Here is a 20,641-nt window from a genome sequence, read left to right as displayed (position 1 = left end):
GCCCTCAACCAAGCTGAAACAGTCCGACTCTGATCGCCATTGTGTGACTCAGGTGCAGAGGAAGACAAGAATGTCTCAGATTGAGCGATTGAGGTGTTCTGCTGTTGGATGTAATAATGAACATAGCAGTCATCATTTACTCCTGACATCTGAGCCGCTGAAGATGCAAATGAAAATGTTACTTCCATTTTTAAAAGGAAAGCTCCGATCAACATATGCCTCTACGTTCATGCGAAACATTTGTGATACTGCTTCACCCACAGAAGAAGTGAGTATAAAGGTTTTTTTATGCATCTTTGTGAATGGCCTTTCTTACTAATGTGCTTGTTGGCAAGTTTTGCCGCTAAAAGCGGCTAAACATGGCTAAACGCGCTAAAGTAAACATTATGTCTCATAATCCAAGAGAGGGGCAGGAAACGCAGAGCTCGTTTGTATTTAAAGGAACCATGTATTGATTTGTACCAGATTATTTTTTGGTAAAAAAGGTAAAAGGGTGTTTTTTTACACTACTATTGAGAATTTTTAACCAAAGTATATTACAGACTTTTCATTAAGACCCTAAAGATTCATATGAACTTGTGGAAAATGGGCATCTGATGACCCATTTAATATACTTTATTTGATTGTTCTTTTTATTGATTCTTGCTCTTTGTGTGTTTTTCTTTTCTTTTTCCTTATTCTTGTTATGTTGTTGGATGTATAATATTTATGTTGACTAATATAGTATTTATGGTGGTTGTGCCTTATATTGTTCCCTGTCTTATGTACATGTTCGCAATAAAAAAGTTTGAAATAAGTTTTTTTTTTTTTTGCTTGTTCTAAGCAAAAACTCACTTAATTTTGACTTGTTTTATTTCTGAAAACAAGAAAATAAATTTTACTCGTCTAAAATCTTAGAATCTTACATTTTTGGATATTTTGGCTGGAAACAAGACAAAAAAAATTAAGTAAGAAGGCACAAAAGTGTTCCTTTTAAAAAGGTACCGCCCCAGTGACAGCTTCTGTACCTTTTTTTCTGAGAGTGTGTCATGACGGACTCTGTGTGGACAACATTATATTTATAAAAAGAAATGTCCTGCTTCTCCTGCTTCATAGCGACTGATTTGATTTGAAAGATTATTAGCATGTAAATGACATTACTGGCTCCTGTTACGCGTTACTCACAGTGAGTGAGTGAGAGAGAGAGAGAGAGAGAGAGAGAGAGAGAGAGAGAGAGAGAGAGAGGCGTCTCTCTCTCTTGTTGCGTTGAGATGGGTAATGTGCGCTACTGGCGAGCACGCTTTCTTCTCATCTCCACACACCTTCGCAAGATTCATGTGTGAAATGAGGCTTACACGGAAACGGTGGACTATCTGCACTATAAGCATCCTCCTGATATTCTATAAGACGACAGAAATTGGCAAAAATGAAGTGCATCAGAAGACTGGATTGACAGGGTAAGGACTGTTCTGCTGTTAAAGAGTGAATTACCGCTCCTCATGTTATAAGCATCTAAATATGTTTAAGATGCAGCTTGTATATGCATCTTTTTAAACAATGCATTCATTTATGCTCATAAATGTATCGGTTTTTATTATTAACGTCTTATTGTAAACTATAGTTCATGTGCCCAGCTGTTCCATCTCAATTCAATTAAGATCGATTCACACTGTCCTTTGTTTGAGTCGAAATGGCCATTTTATTCTTACACCCTCTTGTGAAAAAGAAGTGGAATTAATTGAATGTGCACTTGTTGTGTACTTTGTAAAAATGTATATTTTAAGTACTTGTAAGTATACTCTGTATTGACAGATAATACAATATTAATGAACTTAAGAGAGACTTCTTAACTATGTTTTGTTATTATATTGAACATAACATGACAAACAAGTTTCAGTAGAAAATAACATATTTTAGTTACCATATATGCTTGTAGGTTACATTTCCACCATGTGTTTATAAAATTTATGAACATACTCTATAAAAATTCTACTTAAATAGATCCAAAAAGCACTCTTACACTAAAAACTTTTCACCATTCAACTTAAAAACCTAAGTTCAGCAGCTGCCTTAAGTTTTTAAGTTAAATCAGCTTAAAACTACAAGTCATTTTAACTTATTACAAAAAATGAGTTGATATAACTTGTGAGTTTAAATGACTTAAGTTGATTTAACTTAAATCTTATGACAGATGCTAAACTTAAGTTTTTAAGTTGAAACTGGTGAAAACTTTTTACAGTGTATGTTCTAAGAATTTCTAACTAATTTCAATAACATGTAATTAAGTGTCAAAAAACATTACATTCAGGTTATACTCAATTATTTTCATTTAAAATGTATTATTTCTTTAATAATTCATTTTTAAAACTAAACTAAAATGTATAAAAAACCTAAACGTACATGCATTTTTTCACTTTTTTTTTCTTTTTCTTTATGCACTTCTCAAATGTCAAATGTTTGCGTCAGTGTTTGTCAAGAGCAGTTGCAACTTCCCAGAGCTTTTGAAATGGATTTTTGTGTTATTTGTATCTGAATTTTTTACATTTTAAAATGCAAAATGCAAGGTTAATTTAGATGATTCACTGACAGACTTGCACTTGTTTTGTTCCAGGAACTGAAAAAAAAAATGTGGTCAAGTTCATACTTGCTCATAATTTGCTTTGCTTTAGAATTCACGCACATAGCATTGGGCAATTGTAGTTTTTCCACCACAGATGAGTTTTTATTATATTTTGGTGCCAAAAAAGAAAGAACTTGTGATACAACACAGACATTTCAGTATAGAGGTGACTTTGTGTTTTGCTTCTGACGTCTGTGTGTGTGCAAGAGTGTGTGTTTCTGGGTAAGTGAGAGGACAGCAGACAGTTTTTGCTCATCAGATGTGGTTTCCTTTAGTCTCTTGCACTCGTTGCGCATGATATGAAAAAAAAAAACAGAAGTGGAAAAAAACTCACAGTAAATGTCAACTGCTTCTGAACTTGAGTCTTCTCTAGGTTTCGATTTGATTTCATGTGATATAAATCTTTTGACACCTTGCAAAGAAAGTTTGCTCATTTCCAAACTTGTCCCTCAAAGAAAAAAAAAGGTTACATATACAAGAAACAAAATATTAACAAAACAAAACTGGAACACAGGAATCCAGAGAATATACCACAGCCTCTTACAAAAACACAGACAAAGCAAAACACGATTGGACAAAAGACAACTGAAACACAATAAAACAATGAGAACACAAAACTGAGTTATTATCTTTAACTGAAACTAAAACCAAATAATATAAAAAACATTTTCATTACTTGTATTATTAATATCAAATGAATAATTATAAATTATAAAATAATTATAAATTAATAATAATTCATTTTGGTGAAGTAGTCTACTAAAATAACTAAAAACTAAAATTAAAACAAAACTATTAACTAGCATGCTTTTTACTAGCATATTGGGTGTTTATTAGGGTTTATAAAGCACATATTAATGCCTCTTTCTGCACAACCATATTTTCAAACCCTTAATTCACTTCATACCTAAACTCAACAACTACCTTAAAAACTATTAATAAGCAGAAAATTAAAAGTGATTGAGGCAAAAGTTAATAAAACTTAAAATATTCTATAACCTATTTAAACATCATAATAAAGCTGTGAATTCACAAATTTTATGATTCAATTAAATAAATATATGCGCTTTAATTATTTATACATGCGTGTAGGTTACGTTTGTGTCAGAGTGGCTTCATTCACAGTAAATGCTGCCCCACACAAACTGTTATCATTTACATGTGTGGAGCGTCTCAAACTCTCCATCTTTTCATATTGTTGTGAATTTGGTTTTATTATAATGTTCATCTGGGAACGCAATGTGTGTTATTTCATCAGATTTGTAAGGTTTTGTAAATCATTTATAAACCTACGTAAACACAGAATGCATCATTATCTTTCTCAAGATGCTAATTGTTTAGTTTGACGTCCATCTGTTCAAGAAATTACAGTGGCTGTATAATTAATATTAAAGATTAAGTGGACATTTTAATTAAATGTTGTTTAGGTAATATTAAACAAGGGTTAGACTGTGCAAGAAAACCATATGATTACTTGCTTTTGATATTTTATTTGAACAAATTTGTATTGCCTCATTGCTATTTTATATGTATTTTGAGTAATTTCAAAGGCTTTTTTTATTACCACAAAAAATATATAATTTTCCAGTTACTCGATTAATTGCCAGAATAATCGTCTCGATTAGCAAAATAATTGTTAGTGACAACCCTATTAACAATATTTTATTATTAATTATACTAAAATAACACCGATATGCACAATCGATAACCGAGCAATCAATAAGAAAACCAAGCCAAAAAAAGAAGAAGAAAAAAGAGAAGACAGATATAAAATACTAAATAAGAGTCCACAAATGCTTCAAAATAAGGTCTGTGACAAATGCCAAGGTCTTTGGAAAGAGGTTTGTTTGAATTACTTTACTTCTTAAAAGAGACATTGGATGCAAAATTCACTTTTACATGGTGTATGCATATAAATGTGTCTTAGCAAGGTGTGAACACAACTACAATGATAAAAATCCATTCATTCCTTTTTTTAATCAACCAAAAAACCTAAACCGTTATTATCAAATTATCAAGCCGTTTTGATTTTCCTAACAGTATGAGGTCATATTGCTCAAGCCACGCCCATGACTGCTGACAGACTGCCCTATTTTAGCATATTTCCACCCTCAGCTAATTGTTGTATGCTGTCTGCACGCTTGAGCATCCTCCAGTCACTGAGGATGCAGCGGATTAGTTTTGTTTTTGATGGTAATGCGTCACTAAATACACAAAAAAATGGAAGAGGAGGCAGGGTGAAAAATAGCTCATTAGCATTTAAAGAGTCATGCACCGAAATGGGTCGCTGTGAACAGAGCTGTTTTTGACAAGGTAAAAAGGGTGTTGTTTTAATTGACCATTGAGGAATTTTAACCAAAGTATGAAAGACCCTATCATACCAACAATATGGGCCACTGATACCATGATGGATGCCAGTACTTTACGCTGTATGATTTGTGTGTGTGTGTGTGTGTTTGCCTACATAAACACAATATTAAACCCAATAAAAGTATGTTGCATATAATTACAATGTCACTTTCCATTTTTGAACAGGAAGTCTGAGCTGAGTTCCACTAGACTGATGGTCAACGGCTCTGAGAAATTTTTCGGCTTTAGTTTAAGTGATCTGAGTGACATGGGAGTGGGATGGAAGGTTAATACCACTCTTGTGACCATCATAAGGTGAGTAAGCTGCACTGTATTTTATGTACTAATATGTACAGTGAGGAAAGAAATTATTTGAACCCATGCTGATTTTGTATGTTTGCCCACTGACAAAGAAATGATCAGTATGCAATTTTACTGGGGGGTTTATTTGAACAGTGAGAGACAGAATAACAACATTTGCATTTTAATGACTGAAATAAGTATTTGATCCCATATTAATCAGCAAGATTTCTGGCTCCCAGGTGTATTTTTTACAGGTCACGAGCTGGAATGAAGAGTGCTCTCTTAAAGGGAGTGCTCCTAATCTCATCTTGTTACCTGTATAAAAGACACCTGTCCACAGAAGCAATCAATCAATCAATCAGATTCCAAACTCTCCACCATGGCCAAGACCAAAGAGCTGTGCAAGGATGTCAGGGACACGATTGTAGACCTACACAAGGCTGGAATGGGTTACAAGACCATCCCCAAGCAGCTTGGTGAGAAGGTGACAACCATTGGTATATTATTCACAAATGGAAGAAACACAAAATATCACAAAATGACCAAAATCCAGCTCTTTGGCATTAACTTAACTCGCCATGTTTGGAGGAGGAGGAATGCTGCCTATGACGCCAAGAACACCATCTCCACCATCAAACATGGAGGTGGAAACATTATGCTTTAGGTTTTTCTACTAAGGAGATGGGACAACTGCACCACATTAAAGGGACGATGGACAGGGCCATGTACCGTCAAATCTTGGGTGAGAACCATTAAAAATGGGTTGTGGATGGTTCCAGCATTAAAATTACCCAAAATGGCTAAGGCAACAAAGGAGTGGCTCAAGAAGAAGCACATGAAGGTCCTGGAGTAGCCTAGCCAGTCTCCAGACCTTAATCCCGTAGAAAATCTGTGGAGGGAGCTGAAGGTTCGAGTTGCCAAACGTCAGCAATGAAACCTTAATGACTTGAAGAGGATTTTCAAAGAGCAGTGTGACAAAATCCCTCCTGAGATGTGTGCAAACCTGGTGGACAACTACAAGAAACATCTGACCTCTGTGATTGCCAACAAGGGTTTTGCCACCAAGTACTAAGTCATGTTTTGCGAAGGGGTCAATACTTATTTCACTCATTAAAATGCAAATCAATTGATTACTTTTTTGATTTTTTTTTTGTTTTTATGGAATTTTTTGTTGTTATTCTGTCTCGCACTGTTTAAAATTATAGACTGATCATTTCTTTGTCAGTGGGCAAACATTCAAAATCAGTAGGGGATCAAATAGATTTTTTCCTCACTGTACATAAAGCATAGATTTGAGAGGGATGATATTGCTCAACAGTCCTATGAGCATGACATCTTGGGTCATTTTTAGAGCATGTTTTGCACGCTGGTATGAGTAATCTTTTCTCTTTATTTGCTTCCACACGTGGAAAGGAAGGACGTACTTCGCTTCTTGGATGCGGAGAGAGACGTGTCTGTTGTCAAGAGCAGTTTCAAACCAGGTGATACCGTCCACTACGTTCTGGACCGACGCAGGACATTCAATGTTTCTCAGACTTTACACAGTTTACTTCCCGAAGTCTCTCCATTAAAGAACAAGACTTTCAAGACATGTGCTGTGGTGGGAAACTCAGGCATTCTCCTAAACAGCGGATGTGGGAAGGAGATAGACAGCCATGGATTCGTTATACGGTAATGTATTTACTTCTTTGCAGTGATCTAATCATTACCGTCTTATGGCAAGGCATACGGTCTAACAAGGTCTAAATGCTCATTTATTCCTCACTGTATCAGTGTTTTCCCATCGGTAATTTGGCTTGAATGCTATTTGATCCCATTTTTGGAAACCTGAACCAGGAACAAAAGCTCATGTAATTTAGTACATAGCAGCTGAAGTCTGGTTTAGCTCTGGGCCAAGCAAGCAGTTACACTCGGCCCAAATGCAGCAAAAAATTGCGGCCCTTGTGTGGCCCAAACCTGGTCTACAGACATGAGCCACACATGAGCCATAACTGGCCCAAATCTCAGCCAAATAGTAACTAATCACCAGCCCTCAGCTGGGCCAGAATACAATAGTGGTACCCAATCTCAGCCTTCAGTCAACCACATAGAGACCTTCACATGACTTGTACATTCTGCAGTACTGCAATATTTTCACAGTTTTCACCCCCAAATGAAAGTTCTTCTCATCATGTCTTTCCAAATCAGTGTTATTTTGGTTTCATTGATATACTATAATAGTTTGTAATACTCAAAATTGGATTTTATCTTAATAATTTAAAAAAAGTGTTAATAATTTTGTTGAGTTTTATAATTTTTTAGTACTATTTACTATTAGTAAATTTTTTAAGCTGTTTTAGTACTAGAAAATGAATTGCCTAGCTGAAATAAAATGCTAAAATATATTTTTTATATTTTATTTGATTTCATTTAATTGCAGTTACTGTTTGTTTTATGTTAAGAAATAGCATTTTTTTTAATTATTTGCAAAATGTTAGTTGTTTTACCAAAATAAGAGGGATAATACAAAATGCATGTTATTGTTTATTTAGTACTGACCTAAATACGATATTTCACATAAAGGACATTTACATAGAGTTCACAAGAGAAAATAATAGTTGAATTTAATAAAAATGACCCAGTTCAAAAGTTTACATCCCCTTGATTCTTAAAGATCACATATTGTACACAGTTCTGGAGGTTTATTTTCGTTGTTGATGTCCATAACAATATGTATATGCGGTATAAGTGCCAAAATCCATCTCAACATATTTTACAGCTCTTTTTCTAGGAGCTCTGTCAAGAACAGGTCGATTTTGGCCCGTCTAATTAATATTCATGAGCCTCTCTTCTCATTGGCCTGTTGTTTTCTGAGTGACGCACGGCCAGGCCAATCACAAGTGACTACGGTCATGTATGCTGTAGCCTAGCCTGCTGTGGCTTGGTGATACTCAACAGGATGTTTCAGAATAGCACATTTTTTTTTCAAACACCGAATGCAGTAAGCTATGTAACTGTTGCTTTAGAAAAGCCCCTTTCACACTGCGGGCTGATTCCGGAAATTTACGGGGATGAGCACTGTGTGAACAAAAGCCAGAACCTAATGCCATAAAGGCAGTGTTGTAGTGATGATGCACATTATTGAGCAACTCTTCACAATGAAAAAATATGTGTAAGTGGAATTAAGCAGCGATCAGAGAGCTCCTCACTATCAGTTTGTTCGCCAGTTTAGTGAAACGTATGTGTCGCATTAAACCTCACATCCAAATGCCACATGTCTTTACGGGATCTTTATGGGTTATGTGTAAAGCATGCACATATTTTGGAAAATCACTGTGTGAATGAACCAAATCAAACAATTCCGGAACAAATCACAAGACACATTATCTGTGTATTTTCCGGAATAGCTGTGTGAAAGAGGCTGAAGTTGACGTGCCTCTGGTCTCTTATATTAATGTTGTTCAGAAGCCTGTGCAATGATGTAGTTTCCTGACATTAATAGACTGAACAGCTTTTCTCGATTTGTTTCCGTGTTGTTGTTCAGCAATGGCATGGACACTATGTTGTCTAGGGGTTTTGTAAAAGAAGGGTTGGACAGTGGCTCGTGCTCGGGGTGGTGACTGAAGGTGCTGACTGAGTAGATCGGACGTCACATTTTTATGGAAGTCACAGCGGCTCGTGAAAATGAACAACTACTTTAAGCAGGCTGTGTGCATTTTACTGTGGATTGACTGTTTTGAAACTTATATGGTAGTGACATAGCCCCTAGACCTCAGTTATCATAAAAAAGCCAGGAAATTTCAGTTTTGACAATATGAGACCTTTAATACTTGTTACCTAAATGATCCACAGGTTTGTTTGTTTAGTGATAGTTGTTCATGAGTCCCTTGTTTGTCCTGAACAGTTAAACTGCCTGCTGTTCTTCAGAAAAATCCTTCAGGTCCCACACATTCTTTGGTTTTTCACGTTTTAATGTATTTGAACCCTTTCCAACAATGACTGTATGATTTTGAGATCCATCTTTTCACACTAAGGACAACTGAGGGACTCATATGCAACTACTACAGAAGGTTCAAACACTCACTGATGCTCCAGAAGGAAAAAACATGGATTAAGAGCCGGGGGTGAAAACTTTTGAACAAAATGAAGATGTACTGTATATATTTTTCTTATTTTGCCTAAATGTCATTTTTTTTATTTAGTGCTGCCCTTCAGAGGCTACAAAAGATAGTTACATGTTTTTCAGAAGACAAAATAAGTTAAATTTAGAGTACCCTGATCTTCCAATGCTCTTAATGCATTGTGTTTCTGGATCATCAGTGAGCATTTGAACTTCTGTAATAGTTGCATATGAGTATATGAGTATTGCATATGAGTATATGTTGCATATGAGTCCCTCAGTTTCCTCAGTGTGAAAAGATGGATCTCAAAATTATACAGTCATTGTTGGAAAGGGTTCAAATACACAAAAATGCTGGAAAACCAAAGAATTTGTGGGACCTGAAGGATTTTTCTGAAAAAAAAAAAAAAAAAAGCAGGCAGTTTAAGTGTTCAGGACAAACAAGGGACTCATGAGCAACTATCACTAAACAAAGAAACACAGCTGTGGATCACTTAGGTAACAACACAGTATTAAGAATCAATCTTTTGAACAGGGCCATTTTTATAATTTCAACTATTATTTTCTCTTGTGGACTATATGTAAACATCTTTTATGTGAAATATCTCATTCAGGTCAGTACTAAATAAACAATAACATGCAGTTTGTATGATCCCTCTTATTTTTGTAAACTAATTAACATGCAGATTCTGAAAAGGGGGATGTAAACTTTTGACCTCAACTGTAGTCAAACTATGGCTTTATATTAAGAACTTAGTATTACTACTTTAAGTAAGTGTTTACTTCTGAATTAATACCCTACATTATGTTTCACATGGTTGAATGGCATTTTTATGGTAGTTCTATGGTACCCAGTAGCCATCTCAAAACATCTGTGTTTTGAAAAAGCTTTATTTTTAGTTTGTTCTTTAAATAAACTGCAATTTGTCTTATTTTCCACATATTTTTGAAGACCCCTGTCTCTGACGTTTGCCTGTTCTTTCATTCTGGAGCAGATGTAACCTCGCTCCACTGGAGGATTTTGCAGAAGATGTGGGTTTAAGGTCAGACTTCACCACAATGAACCCCTCTGTGATCCCGCGGGTCTATGGGGGTCTGCGGGACGAAAGACAGCAGGAGAGTTTCATCCGGCGTTTACAGCAGCTAAACAACAGCGTTCTCTGGATCCCTGCCTTCATGGTGAAGGGTGGAGAGAGGCACGTGGATATTGTGAACGATCTCATTCTTAAACACAAAATCAAAGTGCGAACAGCGTATCCTTCACTCCGTCTGATCCACGCTGTACGAGGGTGAGTTATAACATTTCATATTCCAGCATTCGGTTTGAACTGAGTAACAGAAAAGTTTAAATTCAAATTTAAATGTAATGAAGTCAAATTTAAAATGAATGGACATTCTAAAAGTGATGTCAGACCAAAAGTTTGGACACACCTTCTCATTCAGGTGTGTCCAAACTTTTGGTCTGTACTGTAGAAATGAATTCAACTGAAAAAACTTGTGAAAAAATATCTTTTAGGTGGTCAAATAGCAAATAGCAAATAGTGGAGCTCTGCAGCCACCTACTGGTAAAATATATATTTTTTTACTTTTAAAACTGGATTTTCCAAAAGATGGGCAAAAATCTTACACTAAACCATGTGAAATTATCCATGTTATGCCCATCAGTGATGCGTGGGTTGATCCAAAATGAGCGGGTGCCTGCGGTTACCCGCGGATTACGAGTCATCCAAAAATATTTTTAATGATATTCGGGTCGCGGTCGGTCAGGTCGTTTGAAATAAAGATGCCAATTAAACCTTTGTAATTTATATAGTACTAGACACATTTTTTTATGAAATACATAGACCAACACTTTATTGGCTGAATATTTACCTTCTGAATGTTGAGCTGACGCGGGACAAAATGCCCGATTTCCCAACACGTTGAACTGAGCAATGCCATTGTACCATTTTAATAGGCTACTTTTAAACGCATATAGCTCAGTAATGTCAGCTTTATGTATTTTCTGAGAGGGGGTGGGATTTTTGTTGGGAAAGTCGGGGAAGAGACGCACACTTCGATTAGACTGGATAAACACATGCAGCATCTTAATTGTTAAGAAAATGGCATTCCTAATACATGTCTTGAATATTTTGATTATGTCCAATGCTTCTCTTTCTTTTTGGAATTATTAGAAACATTTCACTATGTCTTTTCAAATGCCTAGGTCTGTTTAATTTCCTTAATTATAAAATTTCTAGCACTATTTTAAATGTTTATTCAAGTAATAATATATAAATGATCTCATGTATATGCTTGTTTAAAACCAGGGATTAAAAACGAATTCCAAGTAAAACTGTATTTTTTCTTTACATTTCCAGAGAGCGAAACAAACGAAATTAAACATTACTTAATAAATTCAAGGCATCTATAATTTCCTTATTCATTTGATACAACTATTATAGCTATACAATTAATATATATATAAAATAATATTATTTTGTCATATTCGTGATTCCTGAATTTTTATATGAAAACTTAGTTTTGAAGTGCATTCGTTATGTTTGTATAAGAAAAGTCGTTAACCTAGCCTATTAAGTTGATTTAATATTCTTGATAATTTTTTAGAAGAAGTTAAATGCTAAGAAGAAAGGAATTAGCTTGTAGTCTATATATATTTAGGGCTATAGGCTAATCTTTTTCTTAACTTTTATTACACTGTAGATCAAAATAAAATAATTCTTGATCATATTTAACATCAGAGAATCACTGACATCATTTAGAGTACTTCGAAAACAAAACTATTTAAATCTGTATAAAGGAAAGACAAAATAAATCACAACATGAACAATCTGTATTTTTCTTGTAATCAAGAACATTTCTTTTGACAAAATACCTAATTAATACCGAATGATGTTTGACAGTGAACGCATCTTCAACGCATAGCCGCATATAATCGCTGCTGTCAGTCGCAAATATTAATCATGCGGGTCAGGAAGCGGGTCGGGGACAATTTTTACTTTTTTTTTTTGTGGTCCAAGTTGCGGGCGGGTTAGTTGAAAATGTCGGTCGGGTTCGGGTTGTTTATACATTGACCCGCGCATCACTGATCCCCATGAATCAAAGTTGGAAATGTGGGTCTTTTATAAAGTGAATTTTACATAAAAAAGCATTTTTGTATAAAAACCGATTTAAAAAATATTTATTTATTAATTTATATATATTTAAAAAATATCACTAACCCACTGAAAACTGCACAAATGTAGAGTAAAAACTTTAATAAACAGAAAAATATACAGTACAGACCAAAAGTTTGGACACACTGTCACACCCTCTGCACGTTCCCTCAGCCCCAATCACCACGATCCTCCACCAACCAGCCAATCACCACCACAGCACACCCGTGAACCATCACCAGAATACTAATCACCGTCACCTGCACCGGCAATCACCACACCCTTTATATACCTACCTCTGCCACTCACTCATCGGCTGGTATCAAAGTTGCATGGATGTTTCTCTGTGGATCTTCTCCCCCTCCTGTTGTCTCTCCTGTGCTCCTCGTGGATTCTTCCGATGTTCTCCTGTGCTCCTCGTGGATTGTTCTGATGTTCTCCTGTGATACACGTTAATCGTGTTAAAGGGAAGTGACTATTGCTAACGCTATGATCCTTATGAACTTGAACTCACCTGTTGTGTTTGTTTGAAGATTTGACCACAGAGACCTTATTTCACCCGATTGCACGTGTGTTGTACTGTGCACGTTTGTTAATAAATACCTTGAAAGATACTCACCTTCTCCCTTTGTGTGTGGTCGTGACAGGATACCAGCCCATAAAATATTAACTCACCGCTTCACTCATGGAGGCGAGTGCCGCTATCACCGAAGACACCCCCGATCCATTTGCGGATATGGTAAACGTCCTTCGTCAATCTCTACCTGCTGCTCCAACGACGATTTCCAACACGCCCCTCTCTCGCCCCATGAGTTATTCCGGAGACCCGGGTGGTTGCAATGGTTTCCTCCTGCAAAGTTCCCTCTATATTGAAGCCAACGCACACCAGTTTCCTAACGAAATTTCTAAAATATCTTTTATGATTTCCCTCCTCACTGGACAGGCACTCCAATGGGCAGACGCACTCTGGAATTCACGGAGCGACGCTTTAATCTCCTATAATGCTTTCGTTGCCCACTTCAAGGACGTGTTTGGAGCTGCGCTCACTCCCCTTTCGGTGCACGACGAGCTGATCACTCTGAATCAAGGTGCGTCCAATATCCATGAATACACCCTGCGCTTCCGCTCCCTAGCGGCCACCAGTGGTTGGAACCAAGTAGCTCTCCTAGCAGCCTACCGTAAGGGGCTTAAACCCCAGATCCGCAAGCATATGGTTATTTACGATGACAACGTACCGCTGGAAACCTTTATTAAGAAGGCAGTAGGCATTTCTCAACATCTCTCAGCGTGTCCTTCTACAAAGTCTGTACCCAGCTTCCCTCCACTCCGAACACCGTCACCCCAACGAGACGCGGAGGAGCCTATGATTACTGACTCCTATCGCCTGGATCCTGCGGAGAGGAAACGACGAATTAATAATCATCTGTGCCTATATTGTGGAGAAGCCTCTCACTTCATCAGTGCCTGTCCAGTCCGCCCGCCTCGTCCAATGGTGAGTACCGTATCTATTACTCCGGCCATGTCTCTCTTACCCCATATTACCGCTAAACTAATAGTAAACTCTCGTACTCTCCCCATCTATGTGCTCGTGGATTCCGGAGCGGCTGGCAATTTTGTTTCATCACACTTCATTGCTAAACATCGAATTCCCACCGTTCAAAATGAGGTCACATACCACATAACCACAATCCAAAACTCACCATTGGGCGATGGTAAGATATCTCGCCGGACCAGAAAAGTGACCCTCGTCTCCCAACACAACCACCGGGAACATCTGACCCTCCTAGTACTCCCGCGAGCCAACGTGGATGTCATCCTGGGCAGACCATGGCTCATTAAGCACCAACCCCGCATAGATTGGAGCACAGGAGAGGTCCTGGAGTGGGGCGCAACGTGTGAGGACCACGGCTACCATCCTTCCTCGTCAGATGCAAAGTCTCCATACCGTCCTATCCCTCTGCACGCCACCACCATAGAGAGCCCTGCCACTCAATCCGCCACCACCATTCCCCCCGTCTATCAGTCTTTCACCGATGTCTTCAGCAAGGAACGGGCCACACAACTACCACCGCACCGGCCCTGGGACTGTAGTATCGACCTGCTGCCAGGCGCCAAACTACCCCACGGGAAGATCTACCCCCTCTCACGTCCTGAGCAGGAAGCCATGGAGAATTACATCCAGGAGGCTCTCCAACAGGGGTTCATCAGACCTTCCACGTCCCCAGCAGCATCCAGTTTCTTCTTCGTCCCCAAGAAGGATGGTGGGCTCAGACCTTGCATTGACTACCGGGTGCTCAACGACGCCACGGTGAAATTCGCCTATCCACTTCCTCTAGTGCCAGCTGCCTTGGAGGAACTACGGGAAGCCCGCGTCTTCACCAAACTCGACCTCCGCAGTGCATACAACCTGATCCGTATCCGAGAAGGAGATGAGTGGAAGACCGCCTTCATCACCCCCACCGGTCACTATGAATATCAGGTGATGCCCTATGGCCTGGCTAACAGTCCTTCCGTATTTCAGAATTTCATGAACGAAATCTTCCGCGACTACCTCCATCGATTCGTAATCATCTACATTGACGATATCCTCATTTACTCACGTAACCTAAAGGAACATCAAGACCACGTCCGTCAGGTTCTCCAACGCCTCCGTGAGTACCAACTCTATCTAAAATTAGAAAAATGTGAATTCCATCAGCCCACCATCTCCTTTCTCGGATACGTGATCACTGCGGAGGGAGTTCACATGGAAGCCGGCAAGGTGGACGCAGTGGCCAAGTGGGCGGAGCCCAGGACGGTGAAGGAGCTTCAGCGTTTCTTAGGCTTCGCTAACTTCTACCGACGCTTTATAAAGAACTATAGCCTCCTATCGGCTCCACTCACTTCCCTCTTAAAGGGAGGTCGCCGGGTACTACAGTGGACTCCAGAGGCTCAGCAAGCCTTCGACCGTCTAAAACTAATGTTCACCACCGCTCCCATCCTCAAGCACCCCGACCCTTCAAGGCCCTTCGTGGTGGAGGTAGATGCGGCGGACGTGGGCGTAGGAGCCGTGCTGTCCCAGTGGTCTGATGAACCCCGATCCCTCCACCCGTGTGCGTACTATTCCAAAAAACTTACCCCAGCTGAGCAGAATTATGGAATTGGAGACCGCGAACTGCTGGCCATAAAGCTCGCCCTCGAAGAGTGGCGGCACTGGTTGGAAGGAGCCCAGTTCCCCTTCACCGTAATAACCGACCACAAGAACCTCCAGTACATTCAGAACGCCAAGAGACTAAATGCCCGCCAAGCTCGCTGGTCATTATTCTTTGCCCGATTCAATTTCCACATTACTTACCAACCCGGCCACAAAAACACCAAAGCAGACGCCCTATCACGTATGCACTCACCTGAACCTACCTCTGACGATCCTGATCCAATTCTACCCCCATCTGTCTTTCTCGCACCCATACTATGGCAGCTGGATGAAGATATACGGGCCGCCACCTTCGAGGAACCTGCACCACCGGAGCTTCCCCCGGGTCGTGTCTATGTCCCAAGCCGTCTCAGACCCCTTCTGCTGGATAGTACGCACACGTCCCCCGGCTCAGGACATCCTGGCAGCAGGCGAACCCTCTCGCTCCTCCAGCAGAAATATTGGTGGCCCAACATGAGCAGGGAAGTGGAACGGTACGTCCAAGGATGTTCGGTCTGCGCCGTCAACACAACCCCACGCCGCTTACCCGAAGGTAAATTACAACCGTTACCTATTCCCCGCCGACCCTGGACACACTTGGGCATTGACTTCGCCACAGACCTGCCCCCCTCTCAGGGTTACACCACAATTTTAGTGGTAGTCGATCGATTCTCGAAAGCTTGCAAATTAATACCTCTCAAAGGTCTCCCCACAGCACTAGAAACCGCAGAGGCACTATTCCACAATGTATTCCGGAACTTCGGACTCCCAGAAGACATCGTGTCCGATCGGGGACCCCAATTCATTTCCAGGGTCTGGCGGGCCTTCTTCCAACTTCTGGGTACCACAGTCAGCCTGTCATCCGGATATCACCCTCAAACGAACGGGCAGACCGAACGGAAAATACAGGAAATCTCCCGCTACCTTCGGACGTACTGTTCCCAACATCAAAACACCTGGAGCCAGTATCTACCGTGGGCTGAGTATGCGCAAAATTCCCTCCGTCAAACCTCTACTGGTCTAACCCCATTCCAATGCATTCTAGGTTATCAACCAGCTCTGTTTCCATGGACTGGAGAGTCCTCCGAGGTGCCCGCGGTAGATCACTGGTTCCGAGAGAGCGAGAGGGTGTGGGACTCAGCGCACGTCCATCTCCAGCGGGCAGTACGGAGGCATACGGAACATGCCAACCGCCGTAGGTTACCCAACCCAGTTTACCTCCCCGGGGACCAGGTATGGTTGTCCACTCGAGACATACGCCTCCGGCTGCCCAGTAGGAAGCTGAGTCCCCGCTACATAGGGCCCTTCACCGTGCACTCACAGATCAACCCTGTCACCTACCGTCTAAACCTACCTCCACATTACAGAATCGCCCCCTCGTTTCACGTTTCCCTACTCAAGCGCCACACTGAACCCCTGTTCCCTTCCTCCACAGAGTCGGAGTCACCTCCTCCTCCCGACCCGCCAGAGATCCTTGGAGATAACATCTACCAAGTCCAAGAAATCCTAGACTCCCGGCGGCGGAACGGCCAGCTCCAGTACCTAGTGGACTGGGAGGGGTTCGGACCCGAGGAGAGATCGTGGATACCCCGTGACGACATCCTGGACCCGACTCTCCTCGAGGAATTCCACCGCCAACATCCCGAACGCCCAGCTCCCAGAGGTCGTGGTCGTCCCCGTCGCCGTTCTTGGGTGCCAGGAGTCACCCGTGGAGGAGGGGGTGATGTCACACCCTCTGCACGTTCCCTCAGCCCCAATCACCACGATCCTCCACCAACCAGCCAATCACCACCACAGCACACCCGTGAACCATCACCAGAATACTAATCACCGTCACCTGCACCGGCAATCACCACACCCTTTATATACCTACCTCTGCCACTCACTCATCGGCTGGTATCAAAGTTGCATGGATGTTTCTCTGTGGATCTTCTCCCCCTCCTGTTGTCTCTCCTGTGCTCCTCGTGGATTCTTCCGATGTTCTCCTGTGCTCCTCGTGGATTGTTCTGATGTTCTCCTGTGATACACGTTAATCGTGTTAAAGGGAAGTGACTATTGCTAACGCTATGATCCTTATGAACTTGAACTCACCTGTTGTGTTTGTTTGAAGATTTGACCACAGAGACCTTATTTCACCCGATTGCACGTGTGTTGTACTGTGCACGTTTGTTAATAAATACCTTGAAAGATACTCACCTTCTCCCTTTGTGTGTGGTCGTGACACACACCTTATTCATTTGAATTAGAAGGTGTATCCAAACTTTTGGTCTGTACTGTGTATATATATATATATATGTATGTTGATCACTTCAGATGAGCTCACAAAATAGATAACTGACAACAACTAAATGGTTTCTAACTACCTGAACTAATAACGAATTACATTAAAAATATGTGTTAATAAAGCACTTACTGACTAATGTCTAAATAATATGTATAAATGTACATTTAAAGTTTATTAATCATTTAGTTACACTTTCTAAATGATCTTATGAACCGCTGACAACTCATAAATAACTTGTCTAGTAATAGTATAATACTTAATATAGAAATGATAAATTGATCATTAATAAATTATGAAAATACAATTAAGACATTTTAGATAAGCTTATAAATCAGGAACAAAACATTTATAGCTGCATTTATAAACTGCTTACTACTGTCAATTAATGTGGGAATAATGCTTTATAAATGATTAATTGATTATTAACTAATGCTTAATGAGTCATATAATGTTATTATAAAGTATAACTGAAATGTCTGTTTATTTCTTAGGTACTGGCTTACAAATAAGATAAATATCAAGCGACCCTCTACTGGACTGTTAATGTACACAATGGCTACACGCTTCTGTGACGAAATCCGTTTGTATGGTTTCTGGCCTTTCCCCAGAGACGGCAATGGAAATCCAGTTAAATATCATTACTATGACGGACTGAAATATCGCTATTTTTCCAGTGCGGGTCCTCACCGCATGCCACTGGAGTTTAAAACGCTGAAAAAACTGCACAGCAAGGGTGCGCTCAAACTGACGACCTCTAAATGCACATATCCTTGACATGCAGCTCACAGACTCAAATGAAGACTGAGAAATCAAACTAAAATGTGTTTCGAGCTTTGGAGAATGAGTGTGCCTTCAGCTGGAAACTCTGACCTGTTCATCCTGTGACACTTCTGATTCGTTTACTATAGAGAAAGTGCAATGTTTTACGTACTGATTTCAGACGATAAATGAAACAGTTTAGTGCTTTGATGTTACAATCTTAGCAAGTGATCTTGTCTGGAAATGTCTTACACAATGCCAAAGATACTTTTCTCTCCTTGTTTAAGAGGTTGTTTGTCTTCTGTGCTTTTTAGCATATAGAAAAAAAATATTTTTTGGTTAGACAAATGTCCAAACGGCCACTAAAGCAGGTTTTTTACTGGTTCCTTTAAAGGTTAAAAAAAGATAATGTGTGTAAATATGTTTTACAAATTTTCTGTGGATTACAGTCATAGCATAGGTAACTTGTTGAGTTTGTTTGCTCCCATTGTATTAATTTTTTAACTGACAGGAACTATGATTTTCTATTAATGTGAATTAAAGGACACGTCTGGTTTGTTGTCAATGAACCACATCCGTGAAAATATCAATCTCAATACAAAGTAATTTAAAATAATCCTAGTCATTTAGATCAATTTTTTTTTCTTTTTTAATCAAATGTACTGTTGTATGTCAGAATTCATAGGCATGCCTAAAACTGATGACTTGAATATAATAATGCCTTCCATTATTTATGTGGCATTACATTGTGTGTGTGTGTGTGTGTGTGTGTGTGTGTGTGTGTGTGTGTGTGTGTGTGTGTGTGTGTGTGTGTGTGTGTGTGTGTGTGTGTGTGTGTGTGTGTGTGTGTGTCACTGGTCAAAGTGACTTAAATATGGATAACTGAGCAGATAACTAGCAGAATTGTTGGATGAGTACATGCTTTGGGGCTCTCTGAATGAAGACAGGTAGTGTCTTAGAGTATTCATTCATAGTTCTACTTCAGTGTTTTATTCTATTATTTATATTATAATGTGTTTTGTATTTCAAACTGATGTTAAATGCATTTTTTAAATGTGTGTTTAAAAATGTATAGTATTTGTTTTGCTGTAATAATTACTTTTGACAGTTTCCATTTTTTTAATGCCAAAAGCAAAAATCAACTTCATTCCCTGAATTTATGATTGTGTTGTCATTTCTGATATCTTGATCAAAGGACCACTGTAAAATGACATGAAATTTCCATTATTTTGGAATATTAATATAAAACTAATAAACTTATGAAAGCCTGTTTTCACAACAGTTCAGTAAAAAGTATGACTCTGTAAGTCATAAAAATGTCATAAATCTATCTATCTATCTATCTATCTATCTATCTATCTATCTATCTATCTATCTATCTATCTATCTATCTATCTATCTATCTATCTATCTATCTATCTAGGAAATGGTGTAATCATGAAACACATAGTACAAGAACTGCATCTGTGAGGTAGAACATAATGCAAGTCTGTATTTTGGCAAGCGTAATTAGTTGCATAGGCTATTTACATGCAATACAAGCACTTAAATGAACAGACTACATTAGATTCTAAGAAAATCACTCGAGGATATTTACACTTGGCCACTACATGTTTTACAAATCGAATATAGTAAATATTTTGCATATTTTGTCATGGTGCTGCGTTATGCTAAACTGTTTTAAATCACTTTTTTTCCCACATCAGTCTACACTCTATAGACCATAATGGCAATACAAAAAAAGATTTTAACATTCAATGATTCCATTGCATAAGTATTCATACCCTTACACAATACAGTTGAACTTTAGTTAAAGGAGTAGTTCACTTTCAGAACAAATATTTACAGATAATGTACTCACTCCCTTGTCATCCAAGATGTTCATGTCTTTCTTTCTTCAGTCGTAAAGAAATTATGGTTT

General features: G+C 39.1%; 1 protein-coding gene across 1 annotated transcript; it reads left to right on the top strand.

Moving 5' to 3' along the window:
* The first annotated feature begins 1,272 nt into the window (after positions 1-1,272).
* st8sia4 (ST8 alpha-N-acetyl-neuraminide alpha-2,8-sialyltransferase 4) lies at positions 1,273-19,991 on the top strand. Its single transcript, XM_073829705.1, has 5 exons — positions 1,273-1,436; positions 5,135-5,263; positions 6,665-6,922; positions 10,346-10,639; positions 18,453-19,991. Exons 1-5 carry the CDS (start codon positions 1,315-1,317, stop codon positions 18,733-18,735), a joined length of 1,086 nt encoding a protein of 361 aa, XP_073685806.1. The 5' UTR covers positions 1,273-1,314; the 3' UTR covers positions 18,736-19,991.
* The last annotated feature ends 650 nt before the right edge of the window (positions 19,992-20,641 follow it).

Source organism: Garra rufa, chromosome 23, assembly GCF_049309525.1.
Source record: "Garra rufa chromosome 23, GarRuf1.0, whole genome shotgun sequence".
Lineage (NCBI taxonomy): Eukaryota > Metazoa > Chordata > Actinopteri > Cypriniformes > Cyprinidae > Garra > Garra rufa.
The sequence above is the reverse complement of the archived record's forward strand: the minus strand, read 5'-3'. Positions and strand labels throughout refer to the sequence as shown.

Bases quoted from the DNA above. Each gene is read 5' to 3' on its own strand.
- st8sia4 (XM_073829705.1), top strand. From the start codon at position 1,315: ATGTGTGAAATGAGGCTTACACGGAAACGGTGGACTATCTGCACTATA. The intron at 5,264-6,664 runs GTGAGTAAGCTG...ACACGTGGAAAG, and splicing joins ACTCTTGTGACCATCATAAG to GAAGGACGTACTTCGCTTCT. The intron at 10,640-18,452 runs GTGAGTTATAAC...TTTATTTCTTAG, and splicing joins CTGATCCACGCTGTACGAGG to GTACTGGCTTACAAATAAGA.